The sequence below is a fragment of the Podarcis cretensis genome (assembly GCF_951804945.1).
Source record: "Podarcis cretensis genome assembly, chromosome: 13".
Lineage (NCBI taxonomy): Eukaryota > Metazoa > Chordata > Lepidosauria > Squamata > Lacertidae > Podarcis > Podarcis cretensis.
This window is the reverse complement of record NC_137182.1, coordinates 23,825,461-23,844,495: the sequence shown is the minus strand read 5'-3', so window position 1 is coordinate 23,844,495 and position 19,035 is coordinate 23,825,461. Positions and strand designations below refer to the sequence as shown.

Here is a 19,035-nt window from a genome sequence, read left to right as displayed (position 1 = left end):
TGTGTTGGCTGGCATCCGTCTATCTCAGGAGAAAATGGAAGAGTGCACCATCAGGACTGAAGTCAAACCATTGCAGAGTTACAGTGCCTGCTATGTCTGTAGAGAGACATGTTTTGTTTCAGCTGGGGCAGATAAAAGTGTCTGGTTATGCTGTTGCAGAAGCACCATGGCATTTCTTCTCTCTGTGCTCCTCCCAGCTATCATTCCTCCTCTGGCCAATGTGGATACAGGACCTGACTGTCTGTCTCCAGGCACTGCGAGGGATTCCCACACGGCGGAGTTAACGTTGCCAGCATTCATATCACATCTGCAGACTGAAGCCAGCTCCCCATGCAACACACCCCTGGAGATCCTGCAATCTTCCATTCTGTGCACATGACCAAGCATAGACCTTGCTGAGACACAAATGTCAACATACAGGGAATGGGGCTTGGGATTCTGCCCTGCCATGTGATGCCCAAAATCTTCCTGCTGCATCGCATGTGGAAGGCGTTGAGGCATTGCTCCTGGCAGCTGTTAGTTGCCCACAAATCTATATATGTTATTGAAAAATATAGAAAATGATCTTTCAGTTATACAACTTGGGGTGAGCTCATCACACTCTTCGTGCAAAAACCCATGTATTTGTGGATTGTGGGTGCATGTATGAATCTACTACCCTTGATGTGACATTTCTGCTGTCATTGGACTTTACTGGCATCTAAGTTTTTTGATGATCAATCAATCACTTGGCCATGAAGCCCATTGTCTCTTAGCCTAGCCTAAGAGGTTAATTAATGTGCTAAAAGTGGAGGCGAGGGATCTACGGCAGAGCTGCTTGAAGAAAATTTGGGAAATAAATATGATCTTAGGAAGAGCAAGAAGCCCTTGTCTTTGTTGCCATCATTTGTGAATAGTCGGGGGAGAACACACTGCTCAGTAGGGGCTTGAAACTGCGTACACTATGCGCTGTGCCTTTTAAGCACATTCGAAGCAGATTTCCCCCCTCAAAGAATTATGGGAACTGTAGTTTAAGAGTTGCTGGGAACTATAATTCTGTGAAGTGTAAATACTTTGAGAGACAAAATGCATTTGGAATGTGCTTACAAAGCATAGGCCAGTCACTTATTTCTCAGCCGAAACAACTGCATAAGCAGAAGGTGGGAGCAAAGAACTGTGTACACTCGCGGGCTTACGAGCGCGTTTCCCCTGTACACAGACCCTTCGCGATGCTAGAGGCAAGTCGCTTTCCATTGGTTTACGAGGGACCGCCTTCTACCTTCTGATTGGTGGTGACTTTGTCGTTTCGCGCTCTTGATTTGCTGTGGTCGAAGAAGGGCGGGGGTAGAGGAAAAGGTGGGCTCTTGCTTCGTTTCTGATTGGGCGCTTGAGACCTCGTTTCCTCCCGGCCTCTGAGGTTAGCAGAGAAGACACGAGCTGCTTCCGCCCGCGTCGCTTTTTCCGCGCGTGCGCACTGCAAGGGGGCAAAAGGGATCCTTTGATGTTGAGCCGCGCGGTTCGCCTGGGGTCGCGTCCTTTGGGGTTTCGTGGTTCAAGCCAAGCGGGGAAATCGTCTCGTGCCATGGATCTGACGCATCTTCGGAAAGACTACAGGGGGGACGATGAGGTGAGGGAGCAGCATTAAACCCCAGAACATGTTTTTGCACTGCAGCGTTTCAGGGCCGGGAAATGCTGAAGGACAGAGTGCCTCTGAGCTTGTGCAGAGTGCGCGGCGTTTCTCAGGCCAGCGCTTAGCCTCGCAGTTTGACTTTCGCTCCGAAAAGAATCGTGGCGTAGTAATAAAGGTGTTGTTTCTGAGCATATACAGAGTGGCTGAGCATATATAGAGACGCCCACTCGTCTTAACACAAACAGATGCTGAAGGTATAAGAGAGTTGTGGAAAAATAAATGCCCACTATCTATTACATAATGGTCTGAGGGCCTCACTACCCAGTTTGTATTTGATCTAACCTATTTCATATAGATCTAACGTATTTCATATAGGCATCAATTTCAGGTGGATGTCTGTGGACATCTAAAGGGCTTATGTTAAAATTTGTATACAATGGTTACTGTACCTACCTGCATTGTAGTCTATCATTATTGGCATATTATTTGCCATTTCTATTTTTTCCTCTTCTCTCTCTTTATTTTTTCAATTTTCTTTCATCTTTCCTTTTCCTTCTCACTAAATTTGCAAGTAAACTAATAATGGAATCTCCTTGATGTTTGAAGCTGTGAACAAGGGATTAGATCAAATTGAAATTGCATTTAGAATCCCTTTGAAATCACTGGGGCTTACATTAGTCATGGCTTCACATCTAATTTAGGCTGGAACCCACCCAAGGCATCCAAAGCATATATTAAGAGACAAGGTAGAGAGCTTTTGCTTCAAATTGAGCACTGTGAGACTGGGTCCAAAAGCTTGGGTGGGTGTGTCAATTGATAGATGCAGGCAGGTTTGGAGGAAAGGGTCAGGTGATGATTATGGAACCATGTAGGCTGGGAGGATGATGGAACAATTGGGGAATATCAAAAGGAGGGAAGGGGAAATGGAAAGGGTTGGTGAGTTTACAAGAACACAATAGGTGGTGGAGAAGCAGTAGGATATGACACACTGACCACATTTTGGAAATGAGAAGTGATAGATGTGTGACTGAAAGGGGAGAAGAACTGGCGTCAAACGGTGTAGCCACCTGCTAAAAATGTGGGTGTTTTTTGTTCCCATCCCAGGCCTTTGAGGAGAAACATCTGACCTCCCTTAACCCTATTAAGCAGTTCTCTGTATGGTTTGAAGAAGCTATGAAGTGCCCATCTATTGGGGAAGTCAATGCCATGTGCTTAGCCACCTGTACTAGGTAGGAATCGTTGCCTGATGGCTTGTATTCTTGTTGCTTTATGGGTTTGGGGGACCCGGGGCCAAAGTAAAGAAGAAATATTTGCCTATCTACAAGCTGTGTTTATCCCTTCCCAGAGATGGACGGCCTTCTGCTCGGATGCTGCTTTTGAAGGGGTTTAGCCAGGAAGGCTTTCGCTTCTTCACTAACCATGAGAGCCGGAAAGGAAGAGAGCTGGTGAGTGCTACTTGTACAGAAAGATTATCGGAGAAAAGTTGAACCTTTGTAAACTGGCACCTCAGATTTACTTCTATGGAGCTGACACTTTGAATCCAGGCTTCTTATTTTTTAAGTGAAACAGCAACAATCTTTTAGGATATCTACATTTTTTGACCAATATCAGTTATGCAAAGTTGCACATATTTGCCTATTCTGCTTCCATTTTGCTGTGAGAACATACATAAGCACCTATGCAAGCTACTGAGGGGGAACTGGAAGTCTCATAGAAGCTATCTATGGCGTAGTTTTTGCCGGCTCAGCAACAGGTGACCCTGAGCTAAACTGCGCCAGCCAAAGGGTTATGAGTACAAATTCCTCTTCCTTCTGCAAATAGACAATTCAAGAAGCAAGGAGCAGAGAGAGAGGCTAACTGAAAAAAAAGTACGACAAAAAACTCTTCAGTCTAAGAACCTCCTTCCATATCATCCTTGCCTTCTAGCTTAGGGAATCCAGGTGTCTCTGTGTAGACACCATATGTTTAAAGCACTTTCCCCCACCCCCAAAGAATGCAGGGAACACTACCTCTCACACAGCTACAATTCCCCACAAACTACAGTTCCCATGATTTTTTGTGGGAAGTCACATGCTCTGAATATATTATATGTACACAGCCTTAGTCAGCAGACACGGCAACTTTCTTTTCACTGTTGCTTTTCTCACCATTTGCAGGATTCAAACCCATTTGCTTCAATGGTCTTCTACTGGGAGCCCCTCAATCGCCAGGTAAACTGTCTTCTCTGCATCTACTGAAAAGAAGTCCTGTAGTCAAACTGGAAACCTCTGTAATACATGGGGTGGGTGACATGGTAAGAGGAGCTTTGGTGAACTTTTGTCCTGGCTGCTCCTTTTCATTTTCCCAGCTGCTGCTTATATGTGCTGAGTCTTACTGTATGTAGCCAGGTCTTGAGCAGATGGACAAGGGCATGATCTTGCTGCAGCTGGAGGCTCTTCCTCTTTGGCCTGTTCTGTGGAAGATGCTGAACTCTGATCTCAAGTATGGAAGGGACTGAAGTGTCGGTACTTGAGTTTGCTTCAGCTCTTCTTGTATCTCGTGAAAATGAAATCATCCCTTTGGAACAGCTCGGAGGGAGTACTGTAGTTATCCTCTCTGGTTTGTAGCAAGTCTGCATTTTGGAACCAGAAACTACTATTCATTGCGGTGTGTCTTGTTCTTTCAGCAACCTCCTCCCTACTGTCTTTCAGCTCCCTTTCCCAGCTCAGAGAGCCATGAGCAGGGCACCTTAAAATGTGGCCATGGGAAAGACTCCCATAGCGACTAGAAGTCATGTGCTTTCCCTCTCTGTGGCCATCTCTCTGTGCCATAGAGAGGCCATAGAGTCTGTGGGGTGTGAGTTTGCTATTCCTCCTCCCTCAAGATCTAATGATAGACAGCTGTTCCCGCCACTGCAAGGCAAGAAGCAACATGCCAGATGGAACAAGGCCATGGGCCACATCTGGACCACAGGCATCTGGAGGTGTAGGGTGGGAGAAAAGAACTTTTAATTCATCATATTTGGTTTCATGGACAATAGACAAAAAATGACGTGGAACAGGAAAGTTTGGAATGAGCCTGTTTTTAACTTGGCAGTTTGATGGGTTTAAGAAGTAAGAGGGAATGTTTGCCTATGCAAGATTAAGTAGGTGGAAGGAGAAGAGACTTTTTTTGAGCAGTGCTTCACAGAAAACACGCAAATCAGAAGAGTTGGAATTGTCCAATTAAGTTTTAAAAATTAAGTTTTCCATCTCCACCCCCCTTCTCTTTTCTCATATTGGAGAGGAGCGTGGGGTAACTATGATTTGAACTACACAGCAAAGCCCCCTTACTAGCACATCCTCACTCTGGTCTTGTGCTTCACATGCTTTGAATTTCTTGCAGGTACGGATTGAGGGCCCTGTAGAGAAGCTTTCTGAGGAGGAATCAGAGAAGTACTTCTACACGCGTCCAAAGAGCAGCCAGATCGGGGCTGTAGTGAGTCATCAAAGCACAGTGATTGCGGACAGAGAGGTGAGGAGTTGCAGTGTTGGGGCTGCCCTTTCTTGAACCTGCGTTGGGGGTGGGGAAACAGTGTTGAAATATGCTTTTTCATGATAAGCTGGACAGCCTGGGTGTACATGGTCAAACACGGTAACAAAAATAATAAACGGGTATCAAAACTTCCTTAACACAGAAGGTTCTCAAGGTGGACTGCTCGTCATCAGGGATATTGAAGAACAATTTCAAACATGGTTGTGCACAAAAGTTGAAAGCTCCTCCAAAACATAGGCATCCTGTAGTACAGGGGTGGGGAATGTCTGGCCCCTGGGCTTCATCATTTGACTTGCCAGGCCATTTCAGCTGATATGATTTCATATGATGTTGGATAATGGTAGGGCTTGGCCAGAAGGCTCTCTGATGGCAGTGCCTCTATACCCCCTGTTCAAAGCGCTGTGCAAGCCGTGCTTTAAGAGCAGCTTCCAAAGACCCCTGCAGTCAAAAAAGCTCAGGCAATTGACAAGTGGGCAGCTCAAATTTGGTGCGGGAGATGGGCTAGAAAGGTTCCCCAACTCTGCTCCAGTAGATATCCAGTGTGTTAAGACTTATTGTAGTTGAGCTTGAGTTCTTAACAGCCATTTTTAACACAAATAACTTTTAGATTTGTCTGTAATAGGTATGGGGGTATAGGTGTTTGAGTTTCTTTTTGGGGGGGGGGAGTGTCTGAGCATCACCAGCCTTTCTTCTGTGAAATAGGTGTTTGTTTGTTTTTTGGTGGCCATGGCAGTTCCTTAGATTTCCATCTGTGTCCCTGGGCCCCAGAATGTTGTGGATTCCTGGCATATATCATTACAGTTTACCTTGCAGATCATTTGGCTGGAAGGTGGGATATAAAACTTTTAAATAAATTTGTAATAAATACATCTTTATTGGTTTAAAATACAATCTTACAATAAAGTTAAGCACAACAAAGTTAAGCACAGAAAAGAAAAATAGGAAAAGAAAAAAGAAAAAGAAAGAAAAAGAATTCTCCACATCAAAAAGTACAAAAAGTTTAAAAGTAACAAGAAAAGAAAAAGAAAATAACAATTAAAAGTATCAGATATTTATGCAACATCATTTCTTACCCAATAATGTCTTCTGTGAAAAGCTTCCAATCGTTCTCATTATACTTTTTCTATTAAAACCTTTAAATAAATTAATAGTCTAGTCCTAACACCCCCCATTATCAACTGAGCTTGTCCTTTGGCATCCCCTCCCTCCAGTTCTCAGCAAATGACATGACATGCTCGTTAGCCATTCTTACAGAGTGCAGATTATCCGCAAGCCTCTCTATATCCCCAAATCGGCTAGCATATTGGAGTTGTAGCCAAGCTCCCAGGTAGTGTCCTTTTGACGAAAAGCTTCACAGCCCTTTTCCTCTTTTTGTTAGTATTTAAGGAAGAAAAATGCAGAGCTGGAAGAGGTGTACCGAGAGGCTAAGGTGCCTAAACCAACATATTGGTGAGTCAGGCTTCAGTGTGCATTCTGGCCATGTGGTTTTCTGAATGTTGTCTCGATTGTGATCAGCCATAGATCCAGGACGTTGGTTTCAGAAACTTGTGATCTTTTTTTACAGTGGTGGATTGGGCTGGTTGGGATAAACTCAAGCCAAAGGAAGTTGAGGAACGTAGGTTGTGGCAAGCACCACAGCAGGGATTAGAGAGTATCTAAACCTCTTGATTTATTTCTGCACCCCCTGAGGTTTGTTTATATAGCTTACACAGCCCTATTACCAATTGGCGAGTTGGTGCTTTGTTGTTTTAGGGTTCTTTCTTTCAGTCTCTTTATCTCTCTCTCTCTCTCTCTCTCTCTTTTATCCCCTCCAGGGGAGGCTACATCTTGAAACCGAAAGTCATAGAATTCTGGCAGGGCCAGACAAACCGTTTGCATGACCGCATTGTTTTCCGGTACCTCCAAGACAGCAGTGCACCCTTGAAACCTATGACCCACAGAGGAGAGGACAACTGGATCTACGAGAGGCTGTCTCCTTGAGAAGCTTGTAGAGTTCGCCCTCTTTTTTTTTAAGTGCCAAATTCTTTGTTCCCCCACTTGCCTCTCAGACAGAGCACCCAAAGAACCGCTGGACAAAGTCATAGACTGGGGAGACCTGGAACTGAAATCCTTGCAGTGCTGTTCAGTCAGCTGCTAACTCTCAGCCTAGCCTACCTTACAAGGTACTGGTGAGGATAAAGTGGTGATAATCTCTGTAAACCATTGGAAGAAAGGCAGGTTGAAGCAGCCTAAACATTCTTGCGGAGAAGGGCAGTGCAAACTTGTAACATGGGCTTCCTCCTACACAGAAAGCACAATCCCGACTGTTCTGTTTTAATTTTGAAATTGTTCTTTTTTATTTTGGGGCCCGCTAGCAGCACTGGTTCCTACAATCCCTGAGATCAGTGTCCCTGATTATTTTGTGTGTTTGTCCATTCCACCAGCAATCTCGCTCTTGCATATGCACTAAGCATGGTCATTTTTGAGACTATGTCACATTAAGGAAGCACAAATCTCTCCGTCTCTCAAACTGCATGTTCTACTTGAACTATGCAAGCATTCATTCTGATCTAGAGAAGGACCTGAGCCAGCAAGCCACTGTTTCAGGATGTTGCCTGTTTGACTAGCAATCTCATGAGATCTGGACAACAGATGCATAGGAAACAGGGAAATAAGTTGGCATACATATATCCTCAAGCATGGTCTGCACTTTATTTAGCCTCAGTAATTTTCCTTGTAATTGGGTTGCAACCTGGGCGAGGCCCTCATGGATCTCTGGGTCCTGTTAAAAGGTACCTGCCAAATAATAATAATAATAATAATAATAATAATAATAATAATAATTTTATTATTTACACACCGCCCATCTGGCTGGGTTGCCACAACCATTCTGGGCTACTTCCAACACATATAAAAATATAATAAAGCATCAAACATTCAAAACTTCCCAGTACAGGGCTGCCTTCAGATGTCTTCTAAAAGTTTAATCTCCTTTTGCTTATCTCATGTATTTGGGCCCTGGAGGTAACAATATTTATGTTCAGGGTATGACTGCGCTACATATTTTTAAACTATTCACACATTTAGCTAACATTTCTCCCAAAGCATAAAACCTTGGGGATTTTTAATCCCCTAAAGCTATACTTTCCAGAGTTAGAGGTGCCGGTGGGAGATTATTAATTACCTGCCCTTCAGCCTAAGGTCGCAGGGCAAGTTACAACATTAGAACACAATATTAAAAGCAGCTTAAAACAACTTCTTTTTCAGACTGGCTTAATGCTGTGGCTAGCAAATATATCTGTGTGGTTCTGCATTACAATGGAGCAGATAGGCTTAGTTCAGTTTCTATAAATTCACTATATCAGACATGATTAGAAGAGGCTTGTGCTCTGTGTTGAAGAGGACCTGGATTCTGAAACCAACAAAAATGAAAATTGGGAGGTCTGTTAAATGGGCAACCAAGATGGAGTTGGAAGAGACCTCCCAGGTCATCCAGTCCAGTGTGCCCAGTGCAGAAAATGCAGTAAAACAACATTGGCACACATATGTGGATTCTGGTGCAAGGGCTGGGAGTGGTGAAAGGGGGGTAGACCAGCACTTATTACAACCAAGGGCGTGAAAGGGCTATAAGTTCAGGAGCTTAAAGGGGTGGGGCTGTGGTAGCACATATACTTTGCATGCAGATTCTAGATTCAGTCCGGCTGAAATTGCAGAGAGCTGCTGTCAGTCAGCGTGGACAGTACTGAGGAAGATGGGCTAATGATCTGACTTTGTATAAGGCAGTTTCCTATGTCCCCATGAACTAGAAAGGCTTAATTGGGGGGGGGGGGGAGACAGGTGGATGTTCTGCTCTGTCTTCCCTTCCTTTTTGCTTCTGATTTCACTGCCCCCCCCCATTTTCTGACCTTCAGCCTATAAAAGCTAGGAACTCTTTAAAACAAAAAAGGCCTGAGATACTTGGGATGTGGAAATCTGACCTGGGTATCAGATTTCATGCTTACCTGACAGTCCCTAGGACAATCAAAGAGTTTGAGTCCAAAGTTGATCTTCCATTTAAAGAGGGAGGTGATTTCCAGTAAGCTTTTGCAACTGCAGCCCTTCCACATCCCTTTGCCAGGCCTCCCTAATCCATAGCAGAGGGGTGTACGGTGGGAAAGAGGCAGGAAATCCCCGTTTCACTAACATTCATTTTGAAGAACTCCTGTTCCTGCCTTGAGGTGTTATTTCCCAGTGTGACAACTTACATGCGCTTTGCGGTTCTTCCGTAGACGAAACTGGAAGTGCAACAGTAAATACATTAGTCACTGATCCTAATGGGTCAGAGATGTGCTTTGGTGTGTGTGTGTGTGTGTGTGTTGCTCTGTTAATGTTCTTTGTGAAAGTCTTAAAAGTACTGATATAGTCCTGATAATTCCTGTTGTTGCTCTGTCTGGGCAGTCCGGCGTCTGTAAGTGCTGCTGTGTACCAACTTTTGAGTCTGTGCCTATGTACATTTGGACAGTAAAAGTTCAGCCTAGTGAATGATAGTTGAAGGTGAATGTGGATTAATATTAACTTCTGTCCTGTTTCCCTCCCACAAAAAGTGTGTGTGTCTTCTTTCCTGCCTCCAGACGTGCTCTGGTGGGGGACATGTCATGCTCCTTTTGGGAGCTTCCCCATTTTTGGTCTCCTGCCCTCATCTCTCACCTGTGGTTCCTAGAACTGTCAGCGTGCGGCAGTGGCCACACCCTGGGAAATTGTGTTGACTGGCTGGCTGGCTAAACCAGGTGAGGGTCTCAAGCTCTTGCTGAGTTAGTGAGGGGCAGAAGTGGCTCATCAACCTGGAAAATTAGCCCATCTACTGTAGGAGAAGGAAAACTGATCCTAAACCGATACTTATTCATGAGAAAGACTTCAGGTCTAAACGCAGAGGGAAAATCTGTACCGTTGTCTTGCAGTACATCTTTAGGAGAAGAAAAAGCACTCAGGAGTAAATGCTTCACAACTCTGAAGTGATGACTGCCTACGGTTGGTGAAAATCATATGCTGAAACTAACCCCAGGCTAAAAGCAAGCAATTTAATCTTGGCAACTTTAAAAACTTCTCCAAAGAAACTCTTATGAGCACTGGTAAAAGAGGTTTGGATTCAGCTGACGAATGCCTGAAAGGAGGGAATTCCAGAGGGAAACCCCTATGAGTGTTTGTGGCCTTATTACATAAGGCACAACCGGTGAAAAGTGGAAATACTGGATTTCTCTTCTGGTTTTACCTTGTCATCTACCCCCCTCCCCAAAGCATGCTGTTCTTCTACATTCCACCAGGGGGAGGTAGCGTGGGCTTCTCTCTGGTGTGCAGCCCAAGTCAGGTATCGGTTTGCTCTCTGTTCATTCTTGGGTTGCCTCCCAGTGAAACTGCATCCCTGATAACCTTTTGCCCTCTCTCAGCTCCCGGCACATATTTGCCTTTTCAGTCATTGCTCCTTCACTTGCTAATCAAAGGCTAAGATCTGCCAGAGCAGTTCACGTTTGATGATGGGATTCCCTAAAGCCTGGGAGAGCCCCCTTCTGCCTTGCCTCTGGAAACACCCGTTTCTGGAATGCTCCTGAACTTTCGCTTTCCTTGTTTTAGCCTGAGGCTTCACGTTGTCACTGTGGTGCCTGGAGATCAGAATCATATCCTGAACCATGCAAAGCAATAAACAAGAGAACAGCGTCCCTGATCATGTGTGAAACCATGTGCGCACACACACACAGATCGCTTGTGCGTTTGTGAATTAAGGAAGAGGTCCCAAGTTGGAAGGTGTGAGTTCCAGTAAATCTGAACCTTAGTGCATCAAGTTTTAGAAACGTAGGGTATTTTATTACTAAAAAGTGATGTGACATCTTAAAAAGAATTGATGCACAGTGGTACCTCAGGTTACATATGCTTCAGGTTACATACGTGTCAGGTTACAGACACCGCTAACCCAGAAATAGTGCTTCAGGTTAAGAACTTTGCTTCAGGATGAGAACAGAAATCGTGCTCCGGCGGTAGCAGGAGGCCCCATTAGCTAAAGTGGTGCTTCAGGTTAAGAACAGTTTCAGGTTAAGAACAGACCTCCGGAACGAATTAAGTACTTAACCCGAGGTACCACTGTACTGTTGTGCTTAACATTGTTAACTATGGCCTGGAGAACTAGGCTTCAAATCCCAACCCAGCCTTGACGCTCACTGGATGGCCTTCAGCCAGTCACCATTTCTCGGGCTAGCCCTACCTCACAAGGTTGCTATAACCATTGAGGAGAACCATTGAGATCTTTGCAGGAAAGATGGGATATAAATGTAATAACTGGTCTCTTAAGAGACCAATCAGGCCATTCTGCATATTTCTGACAGGATTGTGTTGCATCTATTGGCACATTTATTTAGGTGTAAATCCCATTGAACTACATGAGGTTTGCTCTTGAGTAAACCTACAAGGGACACTGATATGTATGTCTTGCTTTCTCCTTCCTGAAAAAATGTAGTGCCTGGATCCCCCCCCCCCAGTTAAATATATTATAAACATGTGCCCACTTTGTGAACAGAGATGTAGCCAAAGTCAGTGGTCTCTGAAGTACATTGCTAATACTTGAGCTCTATAGAATCCAATTAAATTGCAAAGGGGTAGTGATGTGATGCTCAAATCTGTGCTGGGTATGATTGTAGGAGACTCCACATCACATTACTGCTGAGCCAGACAACCTTGGGCCTAACCTCTACCTCCCAGGGTTGAACTGAGGCGAACACTGTAAAAGTTCCTGGTACACTGTAAAAATGTGCCACAAAGATGATTATCCTTTGCCCGTGGGCCTTCGAGGAGGCCTCTTAATTTTGCTTCCTGCTTAGCTGGGACCCTGGAGCAGAACTGCAGGACTCTTGGCCTCTCCTTCAACCTACACAGTGAGATATTTGCAAAGAGGAAATGCTCTTAATATCAGAGGAGAGGGTATTTTAATTCTCCACCAGGATTTGCATCTCATGCCTGCATTCAAAAAGAGCTGTTAAGCTTTGTGACTATACCTTCGTTTTGGTCTGGGAATATCTGCTAGTGGTTCAGAGCCAGGAAGAAAGCTTTCTCTGCTGCTTCTGGAAGACAAGCAGTAGCAAGGGGCCCTGTCTCTCCCCAGACACCAAATACAAACTGCATAAGAAACAAATGGAGTAACAAACGTATTGGTTCTGTACTGAGTGAGCACCCAAGTACAGTGGTACCTCAGGTTAAGTACTTAATTCGTTCCAGAGGTCTGTTCTTAACCTGAAACTGTTCTTAACCTGAAGCACCACTTTAGCTAATGGGGCCTCCTGCTGCTGCCGCGCCACCAGAGCACAATTTCTGTTCTCATCCTGAAGCAAAGTTCTTAACCTGAAGCAGTATTTCTGGGTTAGCGGAGGCTGTAACCTGAAGCGTATGTAACACGAGGTACCACTGTAGACCCATTTGCTAGGCAAGACAGTGTCATGTTGAGGGCACAGGCTAACACACTCACTTTCAATGTTTCCCTGATCCTCATATTCTTGTGTACAATAGCGTGATGTATAACACAACACACACAAATGCCTGATTATTAAGCCCTAGTCTGTACATGCAAACAGTGGTGCAGAAGAGAGAGAATGGTCTGAAAACACTTTGGATTGCTGGTAGGTGATCTGTTAAAACTTCCTTCAAACAGAAATCCACCACAGCAGGCAAAGGGCTGGATCTGTCTTCCTGCTCTGCTGACTTTCTGTTTGCAGGGTTGTATTTTTAATGTTTTTGAGGGCTTCAGGATGCTTCTGAGGTCAAAAAAGTTTGAAGAAATCCTTCTGTAAAGAATTTTCAGTTTGCACCAATGTGTAGGTACTGTCCTGCCTTCCCCAAACTGGTAACCTCCAGATAATTTGGCCTACAACTCCCATCAGCCCCAGCCAGCATGGCCAATGTGAAGGGATGATGGGAGTTTTTAGCTGCATACATACTTTTAAAGCACATTCCCACCTCGAAAGAGTCCTGAGAATGGGAGTTTATCCCTCACAGGGCTATGATTCCCAGCATCCTTAATTACAGTTCCCAGGATCCTTTGGGAGGAAAATGTATGGAGTATATACAGTTGCAGTCCAAAAGGTCCAGGCAGGAGGGCATGCCAGGTTGTGGAAGACTGGCCTAGGAGTTGTTTCTTATTTTGTAGTAGTTACCAGGTGCTCAGCTATGAAGCATTATGTAACAACCCAGTGAAGATCTGCACTCCAAGCTAAACTGACTGAAGTATTCATTTGAATCCAATACCTTGTCCTGGCACAAGGTATTATTTTCACTTGTTAGGATTGTTAGGATTTCTCCCTGAGATATGTACAGTTCTAAAAAGGATGGATGTGTGTGTCTCAGCACAAGGTGAGTGCCTTTCACTTCCAGATGGCCACTTAAAGAGATATGGGGCTAGAAGAGTTTATCAGAGTTGTGCCTTGTACCCCTGATGCTGCTATTCCTGTTGTTGGGAGAGCAGTATCCATGCACACCTCTTGTTGGAAGTGCATCAGGGATCATTCATTTAGTAACCAAATGGTTAATTCTGTTTACAGTTAGCCACCAACCAAGAGGGTGTTGGTTGGGGTGGTGTTGCCTAGCAACCAGTCTGAATAGCATGATATTTGCTGAGGTAACTCCTACTCTGATTGGCTGTGGAGGTCTGAGGGAGTTTTCCTTATACGTTAGTTGAATATCTTTCTGCTATAAACAAAGGCTGTAAATAAGACAAAACCTCTCTGTTCATTTCTCCTCATATTTTTTGTGTCCCTAACACAAAGAGGAAATAAAGGTAGATGGAGGGGGTTGAAGATGCATCTGGACGCAACTGAATAGACCTTTTTGTAGCCTCTAAAGCAGAAATAGCTTCATAAAGAACCTGTTTGAAGCACACACACACAGAGCTGGGTGGGGTCATATTTGAAACTAAACAGAAATAAAACGGGGACAGTTCAGCGTAAAGAAAGGCTATATTGTATGGACGTGCTCTGTATTGAATTCTTGGATGTACAACCCTGCCCCAATCTGCCCAAAGGGGATTGTATTTCCTGCAGCTGACACTGTCCTTAGAATCTATTATCAAAACAGAACACAGTAAGTTCTTTTGTCCCAGGATGAACTGACCTACTACACTCTTTTGATAGCATTGGGAGATCAAGGTCTAAGGATGAGATGACCATAGAAACAACTCATCTCTCACTCGTGCCATTGGGTGTGCTTCTGTGATGTCACACAATAACCACAAATTAATTAAAGAGAAGGCTATATCATAGAATGGTGGAAAACAGTCCGGCCACTTTAAATAATATGAAAGATCAGTGGGAGAAAGAAGACAAAGAGGAACTGGGGGGCAATGGGGATTCCTAAGGATAGATAGGTCTGGGGGCTGATGGTATGAAAGGTGGCCGGGGAGAGAAGGCAGCTAACATATTGGCTCAAAATAGGTAGTCAAAACCTAGCTGTAGGTCTTAATCATGTAAAATCAGCCCTTCCCTTAAATCACATAACATTGTTTCCTTCTCATGTTATGATCACAACCCTGTCTGGGCCCGTGTTTGCATGCAACGACTTACTAGGGAGACACACTGTGTAAGCTCAGAGACAATCTCATCACTATAATTAACTACAATTCCCAGTGTGGTTTGACAGTCAATCCCTCTTCACAGGGAACTCTGGGAATTGTAGATCTAGAAGGGAATTAAGGGTTTCCTAACAACTCTCAAAACTTTTAACGAATGATAGCCCCCAGAATTATTTGGGGGAATCCATGACTATTTAAAGTGGTTTCAGAGTGCTTTAAATGTATGTTGCAAATGTGGCCTAATGCTTTCTATTGAGATGGGTGAGGGTGGGGGAAGTTTCGCCTTTTGAAACCCAATATATTCGGGGCAACGGTGGGGACAAGTTTTTTGCAGCAAGCAATTCTTGCCAGTTAGGAAGACAAACTGTGATGAAGTTCAATGAAACTGGTGTGCAAAGTTCAGCAGAACAGTAGGTTTTTATGAGTATAAACTGAGGTTGATAGGTGAGTTATTAATACAGTTCTTCACAGCAAGTGTTCACCTGACTTGCCAGACAGCCTTGGCAGGGACTGACTGGAGGCAACTGAACTGAATGTGGGAAAAGGACAACCTTGAATTCAATGTATGTTGCCATCATTTTCAGAAGTCCTTTCCTCCACTGTAATGGATCTGAGTTAATATGGTTTGGACTGAATTGGATGTTTGCTGGCATTTAGGTGACACTTTGAGCAAGGACCCTTGAACTTGGATATCAGGCTATGGAGTAAATATGAACCAAACAGTCTCTCCCTGTGTATCCCCCAAACAAGTCCTGCACATACATGCACAGAGAAGTGGCTGGTACCAGAGGCAGGATCTTTTTGTCATAGGCTTTGCTCTTCTGGAACTCTCTCCCTTAGAATCCCATCTTTGGAAATTTTTAAGAAACAAACCCATTTTTATTCCAATCTACTTTTTATTAATCACTTCATTTTTTATTGATCGCCGTTGACATTTTGACCTCCTATTGTTCAATTTTAAGGAGTGTGTCGTTTTAATTGGACATTTTTTTGAAAATTTTTTTTATCATGAATGCACTTTTTGAAATTTTGTACCCTGCCTTGAAGGAGCAGTTGCGCCCCAAAAAGTGGTATATAAAGCAGGTGGACAAATAAGAAAATAAGAAAAACAGCTTCTGACGACTCAAGCTAGTGAGACATTCCACACTGTTAGAAGGAAGGTCTCTAGGGCAGGGATAAGGAATTTACTTCGCTCTGAGGGACACATTCCCTCTTACAGCCTTTCTCAACCTGTGGGTCCCCAGATGTTGTTGAACTACAACTCCCATCACCCCTAGCTAGCAAAGCCAGAGCTGAGGGATGATGAGAGTTATAGTCCATCAACATCTGGGGACCCACAGGTTGAGAACCGCTGCTAGGAGAACCTTGTGGGTGGGGCCTTAGGCAAAAGTGGGTGGGCCACTTTGTACACTAGGTTACATTCCAGCAACACAAAGATCAGAGGTTTCCACTCACATATACACAAACATTTCCTCTTCCTTCATCAAGGCAAGCAAGAGGTGTTATTACAGTTCGGAGATACGTTTCAGTTAGGCAAAGGCACTCAGAGAAGGTGTGGAGCAGGAGGGCTGGTGTGCTGGGTGTCACCAGGGCAGAGAGGGGTGTGACTTGGGGAGAGTTCAAAATGTGAGATAAAGAGGCCCGGAGGGTGACATTTTGCACCCAAGCCTGAGGGATCCCCACCCCTGCCATGAGGTTTACTGTTCAGTTTGAGCTGGAGAGAAATGACCTTTTGATCCCCGCATAGATCAGTCATAAAACAAAATGCATGTTACTAGGGTTGCAATTCCATGCTAAAGCACGCTTTTCTCTATAAACATCCCTAATGCTGCACAGTGGAGGGAGGAAAAACATAAAGTCACAGATGATGGTGAGAGAAATGCCCATTTTGCAGTCCGAGTAGATGGAAAAGGGAAAGGTTTCATGTAGGGCTTATGTGACGCATTGTAGCTGGATATTTCATCCCTTGGAGGAAAGTTAAGGCTTCTGAGCAATGGCATGTTCACAGTTTCTATTATTATTATTATTATTATTATTATTATTATTATTACCATCATCATTGATTGCTGACTCCAGAATATCCATTGGATCAAACCTGCACAAATTGTGGCCCATCACTGAATACACAGCCCTCCAGCCTTATCTGGTGGTCCTCGATAAACCTGTTTTTGCAGCATTCCCCTGACTGCAAAATAGGCGTAGTGGGGTGTTCATCACATGCCTGACACGCCAGAATGCATTCCCGTGGGTCTGTTGAGCTTGGTGGGTCACAATTGTGGAGGCTGGCACCATACAAGGACAGATTAAAATCTCCAGCTTTAGCAGGGCACACTGGCCTCAAGAGGTGACAACAAGGCTGGTTTCATTGCTGAGCAGCCCCTGAGCAATGTACCTCCTCACCCCTCAACAATGAAATTACATTGTACCAGTAGCTTAACCTAGGAACCCACCTACCATTTAAATTTCCCACAATGCCTGGAGGTTCTAGTGTGGCCACCAATACTTTCTATGGTGCCTGTGAAAGGTCTTAGTAATTTTTGAGCCCACCCCCCATATCCACAATGCAAAAAAGACTGCTCTTGCAACTCAGTTCCTGTTTGCGCTTGCTTGTTCTCTGCATAAATTGCACATTCCCTTTCCCTCTTTGATTTGGGAGGGGGAGTTGAAGTGGTGGCACACCGACACTATGTTGTGTTCCTGTCTCTTTTGTTTAGATGTGGTAGCTATTTTGTTATGCCATGCCCCCACAGCAGCCATTTTGTGTTATGCCATGCCAGGCCCTCCAAGTGTCCCTAGTTTCCAGGGACGTCCCTGATTTAGAGAGGCCGTCCTGGTTTCTGATTTGATTCTGGAATGTCCCACTTTTCCTTAGAATGTCCCTATTTTCATTGGAGAAATGTTGGAGGGTATGGAGTTATCTAGTGCTTTTTTCCTTTAAAAAAAATGTTTAGGGGTACTCTCATTTTCCTACTCATATTGAAATACTGCCCTTAAATGAGACAAAACTTAGATTTACAAAATGTTTAGGGGTATGCGTACCCCCAGAAAAAAAGCAGTGGAGTTATCCGACCCCTGAGCCGTCCAAAGGCAATCCTGTAAAGGGAAGTTTCTTTAATGTTTTATTATGCTTTTTATATATAGTGGTACTTCGGTTTAAGAACAGTCCTGTTTACGAACTACTCGGTTTACGAACTCTGCAAAACCGGAACTAGAGTTCCGGTTTGTGAACTTTACCTCGGTCTATAAACAGAAGCCGAAGAGTGGAAGGGCACTGGCTGCGGGAGGCCTCATTTGGGAAAGCGCGCCTCAGTTTAAGAACAGATTTGGTTTCAGAACGGACTTCAGGAACGGATTAAGTTTGTAAACCGAGGTACCACTGTATGTTGGAAGCTGCCCATAGTGGTTGGGGCAAGCCAGTAAGATGTGTGGGGGTATATTTGCTGATTAAATCCTGCCGTCCAGTCAACGCTTCCCTGCGTAGGGAATTTTTTTTAGGCCTCACAGTATAAATAGCAAAATTATCATTATGGAATGGGACGTCTGTATTTTCATCAGAGAAATGTTGGAGGGCATGCCATGCTCTCATAGCTCATAGCACCAGTTTTGTGACTTGTGTCCATGATACTTCCTCAAAATTCCAAATGTGTCTGCTGGCCAAAAAAGATTGGTGATCCCCCCAAAAAAGTTCTACTACACTGAGTGTTCTGGGGCATTGTGGGAAATTTTCAGTGGTGGGCAGCTTCTATACTGAGCCACTGCAACCAGATAAACCTACCTCCAAGGAAACCGTGGCTGAGGCAGCCATCAGCGCTGATTGGCACAGCTGGAGTGCTGGAGTCCCAGCTGTTGCCTGAGGATGCCATGTGCTGATGCTAATCTTGGGTGGCAAACATGTTGGCTCGACTTGCACCCCAATTATGAGGGTCACATGGTGGTAAAAGGTAAAGGTAAAGGTACCCCTGCCCGTATGGGCCAGTCTTGACAGACTCTGGGGTTGTGCGCCCATCTCACTTAAGAGGCCAGGGGCCAGCGCTGTCCGGAGACACTTCCGGGTCACGTGGCCAGCGTGACATCGCTGCTCTGGCGAGCCAGAGCCGCACACGGAAACGCCGTTTACCTTCCCGCTGGTAAGCGGTCCCTATTTATCTACTTGCACCCGGAGGTGCTTTCGAACTGCTAGGTTGGCAGGCGCTGGGACCGAGCAGCGGGAGCGCACCCCGCCGCAGGGATTCGAACCGCCAACCTTTCAATCGGCAAGCCCTAGGTGCTGAGGCTTTAACCCACAGCGCCACCTGGTACACTATGGTAATTTTTGAAACTAGACTTTATGGTTTAATGGTACTGCTCCTCCATA

The 19,035-nt window shown here is 44.7% G+C and overlaps 1 protein-coding gene across 1 annotated transcript; it reads left to right on the top strand.

The window, feature by feature from the left end:
* The first annotated feature begins 1,426 nt into the window (after window positions 1-1,426).
* PNPO (pyridoxamine 5'-phosphate oxidase) lies at window positions 1,427-9,627 on the top strand. The gene is made up of 7 exons (XM_079950066.1): window positions 1,427-1,606; window positions 2,714-2,838; window positions 2,955-3,054; window positions 3,766-3,819; window positions 4,973-5,101; window positions 6,501-6,571; window positions 6,937-9,627. The coding sequence occupies exons 1-7, from the start codon at window positions 1,481-1,483 to the stop codon at window positions 7,100-7,102; spliced, it is 771 nt and encodes a 256-aa protein (XP_079806192.1). The 5' UTR covers window positions 1,427-1,480; the 3' UTR covers window positions 7,103-9,627.
* Window positions 9,628-19,035: the final 9,408 nt, after the last annotated feature.

Bases quoted from the DNA above. Each gene is read 5' to 3' on its own strand.
- PNPO (XM_079950066.1), top strand. From the start codon at position 1,481: ATGTTGAGCCGCGCGGTTCGCCTGGGGTCGCGTCCTTTGGGGTTTCGT. The intron at 1,607-2,713 runs GTGAGGGAGCAG...TTCCCATCCCAG, and splicing joins ACTACAGGGGGGACGATGAG to GCCTTTGAGGAGAAACATCT. The intron at 3,820-4,972 runs GTAAACTGTCTT...AATTTCTTGCAG, and splicing joins GGGAGCCCCTCAATCGCCAG to GTACGGATTGAGGGCCCTGT.